The sequence below is a fragment of the Nyctereutes procyonoides genome, unplaced genomic scaffold (genome assembly GCF_905146905.1).
Source record: "Nyctereutes procyonoides isolate TBG_1078 unplaced genomic scaffold, NYPRO_anot_genome, whole genome shotgun sequence".
Lineage (NCBI taxonomy): Eukaryota > Metazoa > Chordata > Mammalia > Carnivora > Canidae > Nyctereutes > Nyctereutes procyonoides.
The window spans coordinates 43140-61404 of NW_026575124.1; the positions used below are offsets into that span (position 1 = coordinate 43140).

Here is an 18265-nt window from a genome sequence, read left to right on the forward strand (position 1 = left end):
AACCTGGGTTCCAGTTGATCTTTCTTAGGCAAAGAAGGAAGTATAAGATGCCCACTGGGCTGCCTTCATTCGTTGGGCAGGTCTCTCCAATAAAGCATAATCCTTCATAATTATATATATATATATATATATATATATATATATATATATATATATATATATATATATAAAAGAGGACCTCCTCCATGTTCCCTGGGGGCTCAAAAGATGTCCTCCACCACGTAAGACCCTTTTCCTATCCCTTCTAGGCTGAACCAAAGTGCTCTAGGGCTCCAGCAGCTATTCCACTGCTCACCTATTCATGTCAAGTCCCGAACTGCCTCTTACCTTACTTACACTCATATTTTACAGATGCAGTGCCAGCCAAGGATCAAAGCTTTCCAAATACCGAAAATCACACTAAAATGGCCTTTATTGGCAGGAAACAACAAATGTTGGAGAGGATGCGGAGAAAAGGGAACCCTCTTACACTGTTGGTGGGAATGTGAACTGATGCAGCCACTCTGGAAAACTGTGTGGAGGTTCCTCAAAGAATTAAAAATAGACCTGCCCTACGACCCAGCAATTGCACTGTTAGGGATTTACCCCAAAGATTCAGATGCAATGAAACACCGGGACACCTGCACCCCAATATTTCTAGCAGCAATGTCCACAATAGCCAAACTGTGGAAGGAGCATCGGTGCCCATCGAAAGATGAATGGATAAAGAAGATGTGGTTTATGTATACAATGGAATATTCCTCAGCCATTAGAAACGACAAATACCCACCATTTGCTTCAACGTGGATGGAACTGTAGGGTATGCTGAGTGAAGTAAGTCAATCGGAGAAGGACAAACAGTGTATGTTCTCATTCATTTGGGGAATATGAATAATAGTGAAAGGGAATATAAGGGAAGGGAGAAGAAATGGGTAGGAAATATCAGAAAGGGAGACAGAACATAAAGACTTCTAACTCTGGGAAATGAACTAGGGGTGGTGGAGGTGGAGGAGGGCGGGGGGTGGGGGTGAATGGGTGATGGGCACTGAGGGGGACACTTGACGGGATGAGCACTGGGTGTTATTCTGTATGCTGGTAAATTGAACACCAATAAAAATTAATTTGTTAAAAAAAAATACACAAATAAAATGGCCTTTATTACAAGGAGTACCTCTAGCTTCCTAGATGTGAGATTTTCATTAGCTGAGGGGCTGTCACATATTAAGCAGTCAGAATTTCAGGTCTGAATTTAACCTTACTCAAGGAATGACATTTACAGGGCCCAAGAGAAACAAAGGGCTACAGGCAGAAAGGCACAGGTGTTCTGCTCTCCTGCTGTCCTCTCCTAGACTTTAAATAATTGCCTTAGATCAGAAAATTGAAATATCACCCTGGAGAGAACTCCTGTACCTCAGACTACATTTACCTTTCTAGTTAAGTGCAAGCTGTGGTTACTGAGTCCAGAGCTCAGCTTCAGGCTGGGACTTCAGGGATTACAGGGCAGCAGCCCAGCTTCCCCTGGGGGCCCACAACACACCATGGCTGCTGAAGTACAGGCAGCCTTTTGATTGGTTCTGGTCGATTCTTCCTTCTTTAAGTGACACTCTTAGAAGAGCATTCAGAAGCACAGAGAGCATAAAGGAAGACGTAGCACACCACTGCCCCTGAGTTCAGGAGAGAAGGTATTCATGAAATGTGTGTCTGTTGTTCAGAATATGAGCTGTTTGGAAATGTTGTCTCTGTCCTTCCATAGAGTGGCCTCCATTGCAGAATGACACCCCTCTCTTTAGGTGTTCTGGAAAATAATCCTGATGCTCTGATAGATCCAGTGCTTCCAGAGCTTCCCTTATTCTAACTTCCTTCACTCACTGACAGCTAAGGGAACAGGCTATGTGCTCTGTAAAGAGATGCTTGTGACAGGGCTTCTCTTATTGGGATTACCTACCAAGTGTCTGGTCCTGAAGGCGAAGACGGAACACGTGCAGTTGCCTCCTCCAAGAAAAGCCAGGAGATGGTAATATCTTCTCTGTGTTTCTGGTGGTCCTCCTATTTTTCTGCCTGGGATGCTCTGTGTGTTTCAATTCTGGTGGGGGTTTTTTCCTCCTCCATCTCCACCTCAGGATCCCTTCCATTGGTCCTAAAGCCTCTGGCTCCTGCTCCACGCATTCCTTGTCCCTAAGCTACAGGCGGGAACACCTCACTCCTTGGCAGACCATCTCCCTGGGTGGGACTCTATATATCTCTCTGTCCAAACGGTGCTTTTGTACCAGCTGCCTTGGACACGTTCTCTCCATCCTACCTCACCTGAAGACAGTGACACCTTAAAGTCTAGGCATCAATCCTCTCATGCTTCAGGAAACCAAAGCACTGAAAAAGGCTGTCACCTGGATGAAAAGAGGGCATCAGAGATAGGGCTCACACTGTTGGAGCCACCTGTTTTCCTGCCTGCTCAGTACAAGAGTAGAAGCACAGTAGACTTCCTTCCCTTGATATTCAAGTCACCTGAAAACTAGTCAACTGAGACACTGTGAATAGTGTGAGTGAGGAGAGCAGAAAACAGCTCTGAGAATCACTTCAAGTGGATCAAGTTTGTCTCAAGTCCCACCTGCTCCCAGTGCTGATATGCTTCTCCCCGAAACAGATTTCATCCCATGCACCTAGCACCGAGGGTCTGCATGCCACAGACCAGCTCACAGGATCCCTAGAGCCACCGTGTCTAGTCTGACCTTCTGCACACAACCTTCAGGCATTTCTTCACTCCAAAGACAATGAGCAGCCTGTGTGCACGTAAGTTTTCCACACGCCAAACACTCCCTCTTAATGGAAACTGGCTGTCAAAGGCTTCCTCTATGGGCAAGATTGGGTGACCATAGCTCCAGCAGAGTTGTTCTCAACTTTGGGCTTCATCCCTAAGTCTGAGAAAGAAATCAGTGATTTGCTATATTAGCAGCTCCATTGGAGAAGATGCTGATCTTAGTTAACTTCCTGAAAGCCACAAAATAATATACATACCCAATATCTTGCCATATAGCTTTGCAAGAGAAATTGATCAAATATTCAGGTGTCCAATGAATGTGAAGTGTCCCAGGTGGCAAAATAATGATGCAGGTGTTCATCGAAGACACTGCTGAAATCCCCTCCTTTAACAGCTCCCAACCCTCCATCACCAGTCTCCCTACTTTCCCTCAATCCTCTCCTGCTCACGATCTATGTTCTGCATCTGGCATCAGTCTGGTATAGCTCAGGATTAAATGAAGCCAATATCATCCCTTCACAAGGGTGACTGCAAGTGTTTTATTTTAAAGCTTAATAGATCCAGGATGTAAATGCTAAGAATAGTCCCTGGTCACTAAAGAAATCCCAGACATTGAAATGAAGTATTGTTCAAAATTGATAATGGGGAGGAAGATTCCATTCTGTGTGCAACCTGAAAATCACATGAGAGAAGTAACTGGTGTCTTTGTTTATACATAATACGACCTATGTCAGGACAGAAAAGAATTCTGCACAACAACTACAGTGTTCTTCAGATGAGAACTTGAACCCCCTGTGAGCACTGTAGCCCGGTACCCTTTGTGAGTGTCAGTGGAAGAATGGAAGTGATTTTTAGGTAGACATATCCATAAATATTTTGAAATACATGAGTCTTTGAAAAGAATGGCTTCCATTTATCATATCATTTTGTGTTGATTGCATAGATTCACCCAGAGTTTGCTCTCAGCAGTATCTGCAATTTTATCCATGCAGGATCCTCAAAAGTAACTTCTCCAGTCAGTTATGGTTCACCATCACTGGACCAAAGCTAATATCCTGCAGGCATATAAGAGTGAACATCTCACTACCTGTCCTGCAACACAGGTAACCTAGACTCAGGGCTAAGATGGACTGAGGTGGGACTAGTGGATTTGTTAATTGGATCAGAAGTTAGGCTTTCCTTAATGTAACTTAACACCTAGTCATACATTGCTATCAAAGCCCAAAGGGTCAGAAGCAGGGTTCTCTGGGTCAGTGGGATAAATAGTTCTATGAGGACGGAAGCCTACTGTGGGATCAGACTGTGGACTGACAGACAAAAAAGAATATTGATAAGTTAGCTTTAAATGTCCAAGTGAGGAAGGAATCTTCTCATAGGACAGTGACTCCCTACATAGTCCAAGAAGTTAGGGGTCAAAATGAATCTTAGTGTCCTCATTTTACTAAATGGCTCACCATCTGCTCCTCCTGGTTACACAGCTGAAATCTGGAGAAAGGGATTCAAAAAACTTTGTTTAAAAGAAAATTTGCCTCTGACCCTAGAGGGGGGCCATAGAGGAATAACATGTCCACAATAAGAACATAAGCATACTCTTGCAATGCTGGCCACAGAGCCCTTGGATTCTATCAGTATGAGAGCAGGGGAGAGAGGATAGCAGCAGCATGACCTGATGAGCTCTGTGCATATGATAACAACCTTGAATTTGAGCAGCTTGGACTCCAATCTTTGTGAGTGGGGTGTCAGGCAACAGTGGCAGACAGCCATGTCTACAGTGTGCCTCCAGGCGCCAGTGCTGTGGGGCCCAAGGAGGAAGGGATGAGATTGTGCTGAGCATGGTCAAGAGGTCTCTGAGGAACACAAGAGATGCCTCAATTGGACAGAGATTAGAGAGGTAATCAGAAGCTAATGGGTGGGAGAGAACCAGAGATATGCTGGTTTGTGACTGTGCTTGTCCAGTTGTGGCTCTGTTCTCATGGAGCTCACATCGGGGGTGGGGGGGAACCCAGATAGGAGTCCCCCATGAGCCAGACACAGAATCAGACCATCACATAAGGCACCTGAGCGCTGATGGCCCTGAGATTTGAACAGAGAGCTGGGATTTCAAGTAGGGAGAAGTGAGGTCAGGCTATAAGGAATTGAGCAGGGCGATAGGTCACATTGGAAGGCCCATGAGAGTCTGCATCTCTGGAATTAAGAGGAGAATATATAGAGGAGAAGGTGAGCAAAGACACAGAAGCAAGCAGACTTTTCTGGTATCAAAAGCAGCCATAATGGCCAAAGTTAAAGGGCAGATGAGGAAGAATTTAAAGGTCCAGGTAAGAAAAGGGTTCCTCATGATGTGAACTAAGCCTAGACATTGCATTGTAATTAGAAAAATAATGGTGTTTATTTCCTTCTTCCTCTACTTACTGTAACATGACGTTGCAAATATCCCTTAATATGAGACTTCTCACAGGTAAAATGGGGATAAACTTCCTTATCCGGAGGCTAATAATTCCTTCTCCAATATTATGGAACTACTTTGAAACAATTGAGATAGTCATTGAGAATTGTATTTAATAGAGTTTTATTTTACTTAAATGCTTGTTATGAAGTAGAGAGCAGTGACACATTATGAATTCCATGGCCCCAGGTACTTTTGCCTTCATAGACCCCTTTCCATAAAAATTATTATAATTTATACTATTGAAGCAGTTTTAAAAATGGATACAACCCAGGCTGTACTATATTCATTTTTTCTTCTGATGTTAAAAGAAATTTATTTTTTTTATCAGTCATGTAAGATAGACGCCTACTTTTCCTAATGGATGGCAGCTCTGGTAAGGGGACATTGGATGATTGAACAAAATTTATCATTCAGAATTTGAAGGGAAAAAGTTTAGAAGATCCCTGCAAATACATGCTAGAATTTTTAGGTTTCTAAATGCTAGAAGATTGCAATAGAATCTTAATGCAGGGATGTGGAAGTGAACCAGCGAAACTCATTTTTCCAGGTAAATCCCTATGGAAGAAGAAGAAGATTCTCTGAACTGTGCAAACATAAATCAGTTATAACCGAACAAGATAAAAATTCTTCCCGATAGACAGTGAGGGCAGCCTGGAGATGTCCGCACAGAGTGTAGGGAAGCAGGGAAGCATGTATGGTAAGAGGGGTGATGACGTGAAGGAGAGGGATCTCATCACTATTTCTCTATTACTCCAGGGAAACCCCCTCCACAAATGGCCTGGAGGAACCACAGCACCATCACGGAGTTCATTCTCATTGGGCTGTCCGACGACCCCTACATCGAAGCTCTGCTCTTTGTGTTCTTCCTGGGGATCTACCTCCTGACTGTGATGGGGAACCTGATGATGCTGCTGGTGATCAGGGCTGATTCCCGCCTCCACACTCCCATGTACTTCTTCCTGAGTAACCTGTCCTTCATGGACCTCTGCTTCTCTTCTGTCACTGTGCCCAAGCTACTGAAGGACCTTCTGTCTGAGAAGAGAACCATCTCAGTGAAGGGCTGCCTCACACAGGTGTTCTTTGTGTTTATCACACCAGGGACTGAAGCCTTTCTGCTCTCAGCGATGGCCTATGACCGCTATGCTGCCATCTGCCACCCACTGCTCTATGGCCAGGTGATGAGCACCCAGTTCTGTGTGAAGCTGGTGTTGATCTCATGGGGTCTGGCCTGTCTCAATGCATTTGTCATTGTGCTCTTGGCTATTAACCTGGACTTCTGTGAGGCCCAAACCATACAGCACTACACCTGCGAACTGCCCTCCCTCTTCCCTCTCTCTTGCTCAGATATTTCCATCAGTGTTGACATCTTGATCTGCTCCACCTTACTGCATGGGCTTGGGACCTTTCTCCCAATCTTCTTCTCCTATGCCCGTATCGTCTCCACCATCCTGAGCATCAGCTCCACCTCAGGCAGAAGCAAGACCTTCTCCACCTGCTCCTCCCACCTCATTGCAGTGACCCTATTTTTTGGCTCAGGTTTGATTCGCTACCTTATGCCCACAACCGGTTCCTCCCTGGATTTGCTCCTGTCCTTGCAGTACAGTGCAGTCACACCCTTGCTGAATCCCCTCATCTACAGCCTAAAGAATAAAGAAGTGAAGGCAGCTGTGAGAAGGACACTGGGAAAATATCTCTTAAGTAGTGACAGACACATGGTTACAAAGACTGGTTTCCTTTGCATTTCTTTTTTTGTTCCCACCTTCTCCCACACACAGTGACACACTATTTGGAAGAAAGATTCCTGAGTTTGTTGAAATAGAGCTTGGCTATTACTCCAAGCCTCTAGTTCTTGACTAGGGCTCCTTATTGGAAAGTCTGTGTTCCATTGGTTGGAAGGGAATGTGGAGACAATTTTCCACAATACATTTGGATAAGACATCAAAATAATTAGGTTGAAAAGATTCGATGATCATTTCAGGTGATTCAGCATCTTACTGAGGTATTGCACAAAGAACTAAAAATGAGGGAGACATTATTAAACAGAAGTTAACATTTGCAAATCCCAACTTCTAGTAAGTTTTTAAATAAAGCATTGGTAAATAGAAAAAATCCTATGTCAACAAAACAATCCAAACTTTATGTTGATGTGCTGAATACCATAGGATACCTAGGAATAAACCTAACCAAAGAAGTAAAGGATCTGTACGCTGAAAACTACGGAACCCTTATGAAAGAAATTGAAGAGGACACAAAGAAATGGAAAAACATTCCATGCTCTTGGATTAGAAGAACACATATTGTCAAAATGTCCGTACTACTGAAAACAATCTACACATTTAATGCAATCCCTATCCAAACCCTCCTAGCATTTCTCACAGAGCTAGAACAAGCAATCCTAAAATTTGTATGGAACCAGATAAGACTGCACATAGCCAAAGCAATCTTGAAAAAGAAAAGAAAAGCTGGCAGCATCACAATTCTAGACATCAAGCTATATTTCAAAGCTGTAGTCATAAGACAGTTGGTACTGGTACAAAAACAGACACATAGGCCAATGGAGCAGAACAAAACCCATTAATGGACCTACAACTATATGGTCAACTAATCTTCAATAAAGCAGGAAGAATATCCAATGGGGAAAAAGACAGTGTCTTCAACCAATGGTGTTGGGAAAACTGGACAGTAACATGCAGAAGAATGAAACTGCACCACTTTCCTACATCATACACAAATTCAAAAGTGATGAAAGACTTAAGCATGAGACAGGAAACCATCAAACTCCTAGAAGAAAACACAGGCAGCAACCTCTCTGACCTCGGCCACAGCAACTGCTTGCTAGACATGTCTCCAGAGGCAAGAGAAACAAAAGAAAAAATGAACTATTGAGACTTCATCAAGATAAAAAGCTTCAGCACAGCAAGGGAAACAATCAACAAACTAAAAGGCAACCTTCACAATGGGAGAAAATATTTGCAGTGACCTATATCTGATAAATTAGTATCCAAAATCTATAATGAACTTATCAAACTCAATACCAAAAAACAAATAATCCAGTTAAGAAATGAGCAGAGGACATGAACAGATCTTTTCCAAAGTAGACATGCAGATAGCTAAAAGACACATGAAAAGTTGTTCAACATCACTCATCATCAGGGCAACACAAGTCAAAAACCACAGTGAGATACGTCCTCACATCTGTCAGTTTGGCTAAAATTAACACAGGAAACAACAGGTGTTGGCAAGGAGGGGAGAAAGGAGAACCTTCTTGCACTGTTGGTGGGGATATAAACTGGTACAGCCATCTGGAAAACAGTATGGAAGTTCCTCTGAAAGTTACGAATAGGGGCAGCTGGGTGGCACAGTCAGTTGAGCATCTGACTCTTCAGTTTGGCTCAGGTCATGATCTCAGGGTCTTGAGATCAATGAAGATCCACTTCAGATTCCCCACTCACCTGTAGTCTGCTTGGGATGCTCTCTCTCTCTCTCTGTCTTTCTCTCCCTCTCTCTCTCAAATAAATAAACATTTTCCAAAACAAAAGTTAAAAATAAAATTACCCTACACTCTAGCAATTGCACTACCAGGTATTTACACAAACAATACACAATATTGATTTAAAGGGACACACACATCCTGATGTCTATAGCAGCAGCATCAATATATGCCAAATTATAGAAAGAGGCCAAAAGGCAATTGACTGATGAATGGATAAAGAAGATACTATTCAGCCATCTAAAAGAATTTCAAGGAGTATAAATTACATTAACAAAGGCCGACTATTGGGGGCGGGGCAAGTTGGCGGAAAAGTAGGGTCCCCAAGTCACCTGTCCCCACCATTTACATAGATAATTTTCAAATCATCCTGAAAACCTACGAATGCGGCCTGAGATTTAAAGAGAGAACAGCTGGAATGCTACAGAGAGACAAGTTCATGCTTCTAACATGGAAGGAAGTCGGAAAAAATAAAAATAAAAAAGAATCCAGTGTGGGAAGGGCCCCCGCGAGGAGCCAGGCTGAGGGGGGCAATGGGAGCCTCCAGGGCGGGAAAGCTCAGTCCCGGAGAAGCAGGAGCTTTACCAATCTTCCCAAAGGAAAGGCGCCTGCAGGGAGCTCGGGCAGGATCCCAGGAGGGGCGGGGATGCCCTCAGGCTCCCGGGGGCGCTAACAGAGGACCTGCTCCCCGGGGGAGAGCACGCCACACCACGCGGCCAAGCTCCCTAAAGGGCTGCAGCGCGTGCGGGCAGACCCAGGAACAGCTCGAGCGGCAGCTCCAGGCAGAGGAGGCTGCGCGCCCCGGGAGCGGTATTCCAGCAGTGCAGGCCCCGGAGCCCAGGGTTCCAGGGGATTCAGCCCAGGATCCTGAACTCCCCTTAGGACTGGTGGAGGCCGGGAGGACACAGAACATTGAGGACGCTCCTGCCACCGGGCACCCTTGAGCTGTGCAGGTCAGTGCCCCGCCCCCGCCTGGGAGCATCCAGGCCAGTGTGGACTGGGAGGTGTGGTAGTTCCCGCGAGAGCTGACTCCAGGGTTGGAGAGCAGGCCGATGCCACTGTTGTTCCTCCTGGTGTCACCTTGTGCCTGGGAGGGAGCAGGGCTGCCAGGGAGCAGGGGCCTCACGGGGTAAAGAGCCCCCACTGAGCCCAGCACCTGGCAGGGCACGGGGCATCTCCCCCAGGGGCACACACCTGAGAATCAGCACAGGAGGTCCCAACCCCCAGAAGACAAGCTGGAAGGACAGGGTAAGAGCAAGTTCTTGACCGAGCAACGCTGGAAAGCTCCAGGGAAGTCAAGGGACTTACAGTATATAGAATCAGAGGATACCCTTCCCTTTTTTTGTTTGTTTGTTTGTTTTTCTCTTTTTTTTTTCATCCTTTTTCCAGTACAACTCGTTTTTAGCCACTCTGCATGGAGCAAAATGACTAGAAAGAAGAACTCACCACAAAAGAAAGAATCAGAAACAGTCCTCTCTCCCACAGAGTTACAGAATTTGGATTACAATTTGATGTCAGAAAGCCAATTCAGAAGCACAATTATAAAGCTACTGATAGCTCTGAAAAAAGCATAAAAGATTCAAGAGACTTCATGACTGCAGAATTTAGATCTAATCAGGCCAAAATTAAAAATCAATTAATGGAGATGCAATCCAAACTAGATGTCCTAATGATGAGGGTTAATGAGGTAGAAGAAAGAGGAAGTGACATAGAAGACAAGTTGATGGCAAGGAAGGAAGCTGAGGAAAAAAGAGAAAAACAATTAAAAGATCATGAGGAAAGGGTAAGGGAAATAAATGGCAGCCTCAGAAGGAAAAATCTACATTTAATTGGGGTTCCAGAGGGTGCTGAAAGGGACAGAGGACCAGAAAGTGTATTTGAACAAATCATAGCTGAGAACTTCCCTAACTTGAGGAGGGAAATAGGCATTCAGATCCAGGAGATAGAGAGATTCCCCCTGAAATCAATAAAAACCATTCAACATTCCGATATTTAATAGTGAAACTTGCAAATTCCAAAGATAAAGAGAAGATCCTTAAAGCAGCAGGAGACAAGAGATCCCTAACTTATATGGGGAGAAATATTAGATTAACAGCAGCCCTCTCCACAGAGACCTGGCAGGCCAGAAAGGGCTGGCAGGATATATTCAGGGTCCTAAATGAGAAGAACATGCAGCCAAGAATATTTTATCCAGCAAGGCTCTCATTCAGAATAGAAGGAGAGATAAACAGCTTGCAAGATAGGCAGACACTGAAAGAATATGTGACCACAAAACCAGCTCTGCAAGAAATATTAAGAGGATTCTGTAAAAGAAAGAGAAAGCCCAAAGAAATAATCCACAAAACAAGGACTGAATAGGTATTACGATGACACTAAATTCATATCTTTCAATAGTTACTCTGAATGTGAATGGGCTAAATGATTCTATCACAAGATGCACGGTTTTGGACTGTATAAAAAAGCAAGACCCATCTATTTGCTGTCTACAAGAGACTCATTTTAGACCTAAGGACACCTCCAGCCTGAAAATGAAAGGTTGCAGAATCATTTACCATTCAAATGGTCCTCAAAAGAAAGCTGGAGTAGCCATCCTCATATCAGATAAATTAAAGTTTATCCCAATCACTGTAGTAAGCAATGAAAAGGGACACTATATCACACTTAAAGGGTCTATCCAACAAGAAGAACTAACAATCATGAATATTTATGCTCCTAATGTGGGAGCTAATGTGCTCCTAAGTATATCAATCAATTAATAACCAAAGTTAAGACATACTTAGATAATAATACATTTATACTGGGAGACTTCAACACAGTGCTTTCTGTAAATGACAGATCTTCTAAGCACAACATCTCCAAAGAAACAAGAGCTTTAAATGATACACTGGACCAGATGGATTTCACAGATATTTACAGAACTTTACATCCAAACGCAACTGAATACACATTCTTCTCAAGTGCACATGGAACTTTCTCCAGAATAGACCACATACTAGGGCACAAATCAGGTCTTAACTGATACCAAAATATTAGGATTGTCCCCTGCATATTTTCAGACCACAATGCTTTGAAACTAGAACGCAATCACAAGAAGAAATTTGGAAGGAATTCAAATTTGGATTGGAGGTTAAAGACCATCATGCTAAAAGATGAAGTGGTCAACCAGTAAATTAGAGAAGAATTAAAAAGATTCATGGAAACTAATGAGAATGAAGATACAACTGGTCAAAATCTTAGGATACAGCAAAAGCAGTCCTGAGCGGGAAATACATCGCAATACAAGCACCCCTCAAAAAACTGGAAAAAAACTCAAATACACATGCTAACCTTACTCCTTTAGGTTGCTGGAGAAAGAACAGCAAATAAAACCTACACCCAGTAGAAGAAGAGAGTTAATAAAGATTCGAACAGAACTCAGTGACATAGAGACCAGAAGAACTGTGGAACAGATCAACAAAACCAGGAGTTGGTTCTTTGAAAGAATTAATAGATAGAAAAACCATTAGCCAGCCTTATGAAAAACAAAAAAGACTCAAATTAATAAAATCATGAATGAAATAGAAGAGATCACCACCAATACCAAGGAAATACAAAAGATTTTAAAAACATATTATGAGCAGCTATACACCTATAAATTAGGCAATCTAGAAGAAATGGACGCATTTCTGGAAAACCACAAACTACTAAAACTGGAACAGGAAGAAACAGAAAACCTGAACAGGCCAATAACCAGGGAGGAAATTGAAGCAGTCATCAAAAACCTCCCAAGACACAAAAGTCCAGGGCCAGATGGCTTCCCAGGGGAATTCTATCAAACGTTTAAAGAAGAAACAATACCTATTCTACTAAAACTGTTCGGAAAGATAGAAAGACATGGAATACTTCCAAACTTGTTATATGAAGCCAGCATCACCTTAATTCAAAAACCAAAGACCCCACCAAAAAGGAGAATTATAGACCAATATCCCTGATGAACATGGATGCAAAAATTCTCAACAAGATACTAGCGAATAGGATACAACAGTACATTAAGATTATTCACCATGATCAAGTGGGATTTATCTCCGGAATGCAAGTCTGGTTCAACACTCGTAAAGCAAACAATGTGATAGATCATATAAGCAAGAGAAAAAACAAGAACCATATGATCCTCTCAATAGATGCAGAGAAAGCATTTGACAAAATACAGGATCCATTCCTGATCAAAACTCTTCAGAGTATAGGGATAGAGAGAACATTCCTCAGCATCTTAAAATCCATCTACGAAAAGCCCACAGCAAATATCATTCTCAATGGGGAAACACTGGGAGCCTTTCCCCTAAGATCAGGAACACAACAGGGATGACCACTCACCACTGCTATTCAACATAGTACTGGAAGTCCTAGCCTCAGCAATCAGACAACAAAAAGACATAAAAGGCATTCAAATTGGCAAAGAAGAAGTCAAACTCTCCCTCTTCACTGATGACATGACACTGTACATAGAAAACCCAAAAGACTCCACCCCAAGATTGCTAGAACTCATACAGCAATTCAGCAGTGTGGCAGGACACCAAATCAATACCCAGAAATCAGTGGCATTTCTATACACTAACAATGAGACTGAAGAAAGAGAAACTAAGGAGTCAATCCCATTTACAATTGCTCCCAAAAGTATAAGATACCTAGGAATAAACCTAACCAAAGAGATAAAGGATCTACACCCTAAAGACTATAGAACACTTCTGAAAGAAATTGAGGAAGACACAAAGAGATGGAAAAATATCCCATGTTCATGGATTGGAAGAATTAATGTTGTGAAAATTTCTATGCTACCCAGGGCAATTTACACCTTCAGTGCAATCCCTATCAAAATACCATGGACTTCTTCAGAGAGTTGGAACAAATAATCTTAAGACTTGTGTGGAATCAAAAAAAAACCCAAATAGTCAGAGGACTGTTGAAAAAGAAAACCAGAGCCAGGGGCATCACATTGCTGGATTTCAGATTGTATTACAAAGCTGTGATCATCAAGACAGTGTGGTACTGGGGATCCCTGGGTGGCGCAGCGGTTTAGCGCCTGCCTTTGGCCCAGGGCGCGATCCTGGAGACCCGGGATCGAATCCCACGTCCGGCTCCCGGTGCATGGAGCCTGCTTCTCCCTCTGCCTATGCCTCTGCCTCTCTCTCTCTCTCTCTCTGTGTGTGACTATCATAAATTTAAAAAAAAGACAGTGTGGTACTGGCACAAAAACAGACACTTAGATCAATGGAACAGAATAGAGAACCCAGAAATGGGCCCTCAACTCTATGGTCAAGTAATATTTAACAAAGTAAGAAAGACTATCCACTGGAAAAAAGCACAGTCTCTTCAATAAATGATGCTGGGAACATTGGACATCCACATGTAGAAGAATGAAACTAGTCCATTCTCTTACACCATACACAAAGATAAACTCAAAATGGATGAAAGATCTAAACGTGAGACAAGAATCCATCAAAATTCTAGAGAGAACACAGGCAACACCCTTTCTGAACTTGGCCACAGCAACTTCTTGCAAGATACATCTACGAAGGCAAGGGAAACAAGAGCAAAAATGAATTATTGGGGCTTCATCAAGATAAAAAGATTCTGCACAGCCAAAGAAACAGTCAACAAAACTAAAAGACAATCTACAGAATGGGAGAAGATATTTGCAAATGACGTATCAGATAAAGGGCTAGTATCCAAGATCTATAAAGAACTTATTAAAGTCAATAGCAAAGAAACAAAAAAAAATCCAATCATGAAATGGGCAAAAGACACGAACAGAAATTTCACAGAGGAAGACATAGACATGGCCAATAAGCACATGAGAAAATGCTCTGCATCACTTGCCATCAAGGAAATACAAATCAAAACCACAATGACATACCACCTCACATCAGAGAGAATGGGGAAAATTAACAAAGCAGGAAACCACAAATGTTGGAGAGGATGTGGAGAAAGGGGAACCCTCTTACACTGTTGGTGGGAATGTGAACTGGTGCAGCCACTCTGGAAAACTGTGTGGAGGTTCCTCAAAGAGTTAAAAATAGATCTGCCCTACGACCCAGCAATTGCACTGCTGGGGATTTACCCCAAAGATACTGATGCAATGAAACAGCAGGACACCTGCACCGCAATGTTCACTGCAGCAATGTCCACAATAGCCAAACTGTGGAAGGAGCCTCAGTGTCCATCAAAAGCTAAATGGATAAAGAAGATGTGGTCTAAGTATACAATGGAATATTACTCAGCCAATAGAAACGAGGAATACCGACCATTTGCTTCGACGGGGATGGAACTGGAGGGTATTATGCTGAGTGAAATAAGTCAATCGGAGAAGGATAAACGTTTATGGTCTCATTCATTTGGGGAATATAAAAAATAGTGAAAGAGAATAAAGGGAAAAGGAGAGAAAATGAGTAAAAATATCAGTGAGGGTGACAAAATATGAGAGACTCCTAACTCTGAGAAATGAACAAGGGGTAATGGAAGGGGAGGTGGGCAGGGGGTTGGGTGACTGGGTGACAGGCACTGAGGGGAGCACTTGACAGGATGAGCACTGGCTATTATGCTATATGAGGGCAAATTGAACTCCAATAAAAAAAAATTTTTTTAAAAGAAAGGCAGCCTATAAGCAATGACTATCATAGACCTCTCTTTATTCATTTATTACTTGATATTTAATGTAATAAATTTTATATCAAGTTGTATATGCCTCCAATTGACAAATGACAATGTGATATGTAAATGTAGTAAGTAGTGTCAAAACTAAAAAAAAGTATTAAGAATTTAATGAACCAGAGAATATTATATACTACAGTTACAAAACAGTACAAGGGCAACCATTATCTTCATCTACCTTACATGCATTCACTAATAATCAAAAATAATTTATGCTCCTGAAAGCTCAAATCTAATCATTAACGAGATAACAAAACCAAACATAAGAAAAGGAGGATAAAGGAACTGAAAGACACAAATTAACAAGTCAGACACAGAAAAATATAATTGAGAAGAAAGTTCAGACATTCAAAAAGACCTATAAATTAGACATAACTCCATAAATACATCCAAGAAAAAAGCAAAAGAAACCAATAATACAACTCTTATAAAAGAATAAAAATTGAGCAGCCCAGGTGGCTCAGCAGTTTAACGCTGCCTTCAGCCCAAGGCATGATCCTAGAGACCCAGGATCCGGTCCCACATCAGGTTCCCTGCAGGGAACCTGCTTTTCCCTCTGCCTGTGTCTTTGCCTCTCTCTATGTGTGTCTCTCATGAATGAATAAATAAAATCTTAAAAGAAAAAAAAGAATAAAAATTTTAGGAAATACTAAGATTCATCTCAATACATTTGAAAAGCAGGCTTTTGTTTAATTTAGAGGAATATGTAACTCAAGAAAAAGAAAATTGAACCATTACTCAGCCATTAGAAATGAGAAATACCGACCATTTGCTTCGACATGGATGGAACTGGAGGGTATTATGCTGAGTGAAGTAAGTCAATCGGAGAAGGACAATCATCATATAGTTTCGCACATATGGGGAATATACAAAATAGTGAAAGGGATTATAGGGGAAAGGAGAGAAAATGAGTGGGAAAATCAGAGAAGGCGACAGAACATGAGAGACTCCTAACTCTGGGAGACGAACAAGGGGTAGTGGAAGGGAAGGTGGGGAGGGAGTGACTGGGTGACGGGCACTGAGGGGGGCACTTGACAGGACGAGCACTGGGTGTTATGCTATATGTTGGCAAATTGAACTCCGATAAAAACATATACAAAAAAAAAAGAGCAGCAACAAAAACACTGCCAAAGAAAAATGGCAAAGAACATGAATCAATGGTCCACAGAACGGGAAGTAACAGCACATATAGATGAAAAACAAACAAAGAATTACCTCAAGCTGCAGGGAAAGGTACACTGCTGGAACTCTTACACTGCTGAGAGGAATGCAAACTGGTATAACCCGTCTGGAAAACAGTATGGAGTTGAGTTAGGGACAGATGGAGCTAGGCAGGGAAAAATAAGGGAAAGGCCCAGAGTCAGGCTCCCATAAACCCCAAGGATACTAGAGATAAGGCAACAAAAACAGAGAAAAGGAAGTAAATCTGGCCCCCTGGCTCCAAAATGTTATCTTTCTTTGACAGCTACAAAGGAATCACAAAGACTCCAGACTAAAAGACAGCCTTATGTCATTCACTCAAGACAGCACAAGAAATCTCAAGGCCATAAACTCCCTGGTTAGGCTCTCAATAAAAGGCCAGCCAAAAAAGCCCTCAATGGCAACTCTGTCGGGAACCCCCTCACTCCTGATAGCATTTTCTGTATCCTTGCATAACAAACTTCTATCAACTTTACTCATTCTCCTTTGTCCACGAGATTCATTCTTCCACTCCCTGAGACAAGAACCAAGCTCTCTTGCACCAGAAGTTCCTCAAAAAGTTAAAAATAGAGCTACCCACAACCCAGAAATTACACTATGAGGCATTTACCCAAAAGATACAAACGTAATGATCCAAGGGTGGCACTTGCACCCCAATGTTTATGGCACCAATGTCCACATGGTCAAACAATGGAAAGAGCCAAGATGTCCATTGGCAAATGAACGGATAAAGAAGATGTGCTACATATATACAAAGGACTATTACTCAGCCATTAAAAAAAATGAAATTTTACCATTGGCAACAAGGTGGATGGAACTGGAGGGTACTATGCTTAGCAAAGTAAGTCAATCAGAGGACGACAATTATCATATGATTTCACTCATATGGAATTTAAGACAGAGGATCATAAGAGAGGGGAGGGAAAAATAAAGAAGACAAAATCATAAAGGGAGACAAACCATAAATGACTCTTAACTATAGGAAACCAACTGAGTAAATAAAAATAAAAAATAAAAAAAAAAGGATCCCTGGGTGGCACAGCGGTTCGCCTGCCTTTGGCCCAGGGCGCGATCTTGGAGACCCCGGATCGAATCCCACGTCGGGCTCCCTGTGCATGGAGCCTGCTTCTCCCTCTGCCTCTCTCTCTCTCTCTCTCTCTCTCTCTCTCTGTGACTATCACAAATAAATAAAAATTTTAAAAAAAAGAAACCAACTGAGGGTTGCTAAGGGTAGGTAAGCAAGGGGATGGGGTAACTGGATGATAGACATTAAGGAGGGCATGATATGTAATGAGCACTGGGTGTTACATATAAATGATGAATCAGTGAAATCTACCTCTGAAGCTAATAATACACTGTGTTAATTAATTGAATTTAAATTAAATTAATTTTTCTTTTGTTTTTAAGATTTTTATCTATTTATTCATGAGAGACATAGACAGATGCAGAGACACAGACAGAGGGAGAAACAGGCTCCAGGCAAGAAACCTTGACCAGATCCACAATAGCTAAACTGTGGAAGGAGCCTCGGTGTCCATCGAAAGATGAATGGATAAAGATGTGGTTTGTGTATACAGTGGAATATTACTCAGCCATTAGAAATGACAAATACCCACCATTTGCTTTGACGGGGATGGAACTGGAGGGATTATGCTGAGTGAAATAAGTCAATCGGAGAAGGACAAACATTATATGGTCTCATTCATTT

The 18265-nt window shown here is 42.2% G+C and overlaps 1 protein-coding gene across 1 annotated transcript; it reads left to right on the top strand.

The window, feature by feature from the left end:
- The first annotated feature begins 5953 nt into the window (after positions 1–5953).
- Positions 5954–6958, top strand: LOC129517241 (olfactory receptor 8S1-like). Its single transcript, XM_055336913.1, has one exon. It carries the CDS (start codon positions 5954–5956, stop codon positions 6956–6958), a length of 1005 nt encoding a protein of 334 aa, XP_055192888.1.
- Positions 6959–18265: the final 11307 nt, after the last annotated feature.

Coding starts and splice junctions, on each gene's coding strand:
- LOC129517241 (XM_055336913.1), top strand. CDS start 5,954: ATGGCCTGGAGGAACCACAGCACCATCACGGAGTTCATTCTCATTGGG.